We start from the raw sequence: 4,863 nt of genomic DNA, 5'->3' as shown, positions 1-4,863 counted from the left end.
GTCTGAGTTAACTGTTGGACTGACCTGTCTATTCACTGTAAATAAAGTGCACTGTGGCATCGCAGAGTCTTGCGTTTTGGGTCCTACTTTCCTCATCGTCACGGTCTGCCAGCCAGACCGTGACACACTGTGCTCAAAGCTTTGACTCTGCATTTTCTGCTCCTCAGTAATTCTGCAGTTTTTATGAAACAGAGCAGAACTGAAGATGAAGCCTCGGGGTCAAGGAGGAGAGCCACAATAAAAGACACACACAGACAATCAACTGAGTTTTTACAGTGACTTCTTTCAGATATGTATACACATTTTGTAATCGGTCCATGATGAACAAAAACTGGAGTCAAACACACACAAACCTCTGCAACATTACAAATCAATTTCATGTAGTTTTTCCTTCTCTCAGACCTGCACTACAGCCTACAGCACATCTGTCACGATGCTGCAATTAGTGTCACTCATATTAGAAGTGAGTTAGATTCATGTCTGAAACTTTTGGTACAGAATATTGACTTTAATAAATGTCTGCAATGTTACAGGTCATGCAGGAAGTAAAAAAGACCTGACTGTGAATAATGTTTTGTGCTCTTCTGCACATTGGACAGTCAGGTGTTACAAAGTTACAAAGACTTCATGTTAATGGTGCAGGAGTTTCTAACAAAGCAGCCCTCCTCTGGATGAATCCTGAGCTGTCACATACACACACAAATACACACACTGTTACGTCCCGTGGCCTCGTTTCCAGATTTCTGTATTTCAAGTGGAAGGTTTTCTTTCTCAGTGTTCAGCTGTTATAGTTTCACAGATTTTTAAATATTTTGCAGGTTGATCATGAAGATCCTAAAACGTTTGTTTCAGCTGTGAGATACTGATGCTGAACTAAACAGACCGTGAGCCCAGAATTACTAACACACTAAATAACACACAGACATTAAATTAGCCTCTACTTACTTCACTTAGTTGAGGCTTCATGTCTGATTTGCTGTAATGTATTTAAAGCATAAAGTAAAGGGGACAAAGCTGAATGGCATGTAAGGTTATGGTGTAAGGATAAAAGCAGTTTCCAGTTACGACGTAAGTTAGGAGGAATAAGCAGAATAAGCCAATATTTATGTAATGCAACTTTGGGTTCTGGTGTTTAGGTAAATCGATAAATAGATAAACAAATAAATAGCACAAATCACTAAGAGTAAAATTGCAATGTACCATTATATTAATTAATATATCTAGCTAGCTATCTTTGTTTCTTATTTTGACTGTCCTGTCTGGCAGCCGTTGCAAGCAGAGTGTGGTCTGTGGCTCCGCTGCAAAGGAGGGGCTGTGCCAGGGAGGCTGGCAGGGCTGCTGGAAGCAATTCAGTAACTATGCTCTCCATATTTCAGAGACTCCAGGACCTGGAAAAAATGAGGACAGGTGGAGATAGACTCAGAATTGAGTCTAGCTGGCTCTCATAAAGATGAAAGTCCTGGATCATCATGGTTGGTGTCTCCTAGGAGTCCATTATCTGAGGTGATTATCATCGTGTTTCAGTGGAGGTGTTTCAGTCCCATAAAAAATAATAAAAAACACTGCAGCAGTTGTCTGTTAATAGTGCAAAATCAAAGCATTCTGAGCAGATTAGCTTAGACAGAACAAAGACAAATGCAGCAGAGTCTACTGAGGTGTAGTACACATCAGATTGGAGGGGGGGGGGGAGCTCTAGAAGCAAGTTGGAAGATTTGAAATGTGACAACATAACAGAGTGAAAAAGAATGACAAAAATTTCCACGCACAAAATGACAGGATGATAAATAACCAATAAACCTGAGTGTGTCTGGCTTAAGGTTTCAGGTGTTTCGTTCATCTTGAACTGTGTGTGCGACAGACTGAAAGATTTATGAAGCTGCACAAACATTTATGAGGGGAATCAAAAGGAGAAAGTGTTTAAGAGGATTTCCTGCTATGAGATTTCTTTTTCATATAAGCCACAAAGAGGAGTGCAGCGACACAGAGCACCAACACCACAGACGACAGAATGACTGAAATCCTGATTCCTTTGAGAAAAACAGGAGATAGAAGGATACAATAATGTGAACAACTATCAAATGATGAAAAACATTGAACATAAAAACTGGCTTTAAAAACACAAATGTTAACACACCTAAATTTCTCTGATTAGATCCTGACTTCTTATCCAAACCTGGAAAAAGAAACACAAACATTAGAATCACAGAGTAATCATTAATTTATGAATCGGTGATGTTGAAACAATTTCTCACCATCATCATCATCATCATCATCAGGAATCGTCACCATCACCTCTCTGTGAGGAGCAGAGAGCACTCGTGCTGCACATCCCACCTGTGTGCTGTGTTTACATGAACCTGAGAGCACAGCTGTAGTGGTGACAGTGAATGTAGCGTTGGTGTTGGACACACTGACAGTGTTGTACTGTGAGAAGCTGAGGTCTTGTTGTGAGACACTGAGTGTTACAGTGGGAGCAGGTCGACCAGTGGCTGAACAGGAAACAACCCACTCTTCAGTAGAGTTTGACTCTCTGACATCAACAACAGGTTCATGCAGCTCTGTGAAGGATCAGGAAATATGTTATAAGGACCATGTTGTCAAGAATAAACCAGCTTCTGGTGCATTTAATCACATTAAGGTAAAAGTTCTTACCATAGACTTGGAGGCAGGGTCTACCAATGAATGAGCCTTCAGGATAAGTGTTAAACAGACAGTGATAGCAGCCTTCATCCTGCTCCGTCACATTCCTGATGACTATGGAGCAGTTCTGCAGTCCAGTGTATACAAACTCAACTTTATCTTTAAAGCCATCATTCACTCTCTGACCATAGTACTTGCTGTAGGTGGCAACATTTGTCTCCACATCATGTGATATTTTCTGCCATGTGACCTGAACGACGTCTTTAGTCTCTAAGAGCTGACAGCTGAATTCAGCATCTTCTCCCACTGCTGCCAGCACAGTCTGCTGTGTTTGGATCACTGCTGTTAGAGCTGCATGGAGATACAGTTTGAGATGTGAGGCACATTCAGTTTTTGTTCAGGTGAACTGTAACACACAAAGTTGCAGTTTCACTGCTAAAACTTTTTTGCTATTTTTCTCACTGTTCATAACATGTTTTACAGTCTTTTTATTTTATTTTTTTTTTTTAGTTTCCTTCCTGAATAGAACTGCCCCAATAGTATACAGTAACTGCTGCAGGGGATTTTCTAACACTACAAGGAGGATTTTAGTATTGACCGACATTTCAAAAAGAGCATTGCAAATTAAGAGTAAAGAAATGAGCAGACCTGACGAAACATTAAATATGAATATTTAAAAGCAAATAACAGAGTGTAAGTGTTTTTCTGTAAACAGCGTGGCAATTCGGCTAAATGAGAGGAGGCCGAAGGGCAATTATTCTGTTTTTGATATAAGATTGAACCAGTCAGGGGACTGTGAGGTCCTGAGACTCAGGGAGTATCCAGAGGTATTACAAACTGCTCCACTATGAACCTCTAAATCTCTGTGTAACAGCTGAGTTATACAGTGGACAGAAGAACATTTATGATCAGAGCCCCATCAGTCCCTGTGTTAATGAAGATACTGTAACTGTCCCTTTTGCTGTGGTTTGCAGGCAGTGAGCAGAAAAAGTACTTACCAAAAGTCATTTAGTGTGAGACATTTTTCATTATGTGCCTCTGTGCAGAAATGTGACTCAAATCCTGAAACCCTGCAAACTTGTCTGCTCACTCTCAGTACAGAATATCGACTTTAGTAAAGGACAACAGTGTGCACAGTTATTACGTAAGCTCATATTTATTCTAATGGTTCAGGGTTTGACTGTAAATAATGCTCTGTGTTCTTCTTCACATTGTACACGTGAGCTGTTAAAAAGACTTGATGTTCGTGGTGGAAGAGTTTGCAATGAAGCAGTCCTCTGGATGAAACTTGAGCTGTGCAAGGACACGCAGGAACATTTATCCACACGCAGCTTTTTTTTAACACGAGCCTCTCTGATATTAAACACACTGATTTTCCTTCAGCTGCCTCTCGTTGCGCTGAGTCATCGTGCTGTTTCTGGAGAGAAACACGTGCGTGAAAGCGGCTCCATTACTGCACACTCATTACTGTTCTCCTGTCAGGATTGTTTTTGATCCGCTAATTTGCCAATTTTTCCCAATTTGTAAATTTGTAAAAATCAGATAACCTCACCCCTCATTGTTAGTTACTGCATTGCACAGTTTACACAAACTCAAGTTCTCATTTATCATAACTTGAGTAATATCTGTCACTTTGACGCCTACGTGCTGAACATGGGAAAGTCCAAATACTTCAAATGATTACAAAGTTAGTAAAACTGAGTGGTAAACTATCGAACACACACACAGATATATATATATATATATATAGAGAGAGAGAGAGAGAGAGAGAGATTGTATAGAGTTGTATTAACACAGACTTTGTTCCCACCTTTGTCAGAGACTCCAAGAATAAAAATAGCAATCACATAAAATGAGACTCCAAGATGCGACATCGTGGCTCCACACTTACCGCTAAAACTTCAAACTGAACGAAAATGTGAATGTTCCGGGGAAACACCTCCGACACTGAGTCACAGTATATGTATCTACTGTATAGAGAGAGAGAAACAAAGAGATATTTATTTATATTAGCAAGTGCGCTTAAAGTGGTTAAAAAACTGTCTGTCCATAAAGAAAATAGAGTTTAAAAGCTTTTATAATTCATGTGTTCTAAGATGTTTTTGTGTATACTTGCTGCTAAATTGCAGGTTGTTCATGTGAAACTAAACTGTTGGCTAATTTCAGGTTGATCAAAACGAGCAGCTTAACGAGTGCACATGAGAACAAAATTATTAATATCAT

At 39.7% G+C, this 4,863-nt stretch overlaps 1 protein-coding gene across 1 annotated transcript; it reads right to left on the bottom strand.

Moving 5' to 3' along the window:
• Nucleotides 1–1,917: 1,917 nt before the first annotated feature.
• Nucleotides 1,918–4,514, bottom strand: LOC146640811 (OX-2 membrane glycoprotein-like). The gene is made up of 5 exons (XM_085399892.1): nucleotides 4,451–4,514; nucleotides 2,653–2,991; nucleotides 2,253–2,558; nucleotides 2,135–2,173; nucleotides 1,918–2,027 (listed from the first exon to the last, which is right to left on the bottom strand). Exons 1-5 carry the CDS (start codon nucleotides 4,512–4,514, stop codon nucleotides 1,918–1,920), a joined length of 858 nt encoding a protein of 285 aa, XP_085256018.1.
• Nucleotides 4,515–4,863: the final 349 nt, after the last annotated feature.

This window comes from Rhamphochromis longiceps, unplaced genomic scaffold (genome assembly GCF_057381845.1).
Source record: "Rhamphochromis longiceps isolate RC_006_pf unplaced genomic scaffold, R_longiceps_female_GT1.1 unmapped_scaffold_1, whole genome shotgun sequence".
In the NCBI taxonomy this organism is placed as follows: Eukaryota; Metazoa; Chordata; class Actinopteri; order Cichliformes; family Cichlidae; genus Rhamphochromis; species Rhamphochromis longiceps.
The sequence above is the reverse complement of the archived record's forward strand: the minus strand, read 5'-3'. Positions and strand labels throughout refer to the sequence as shown.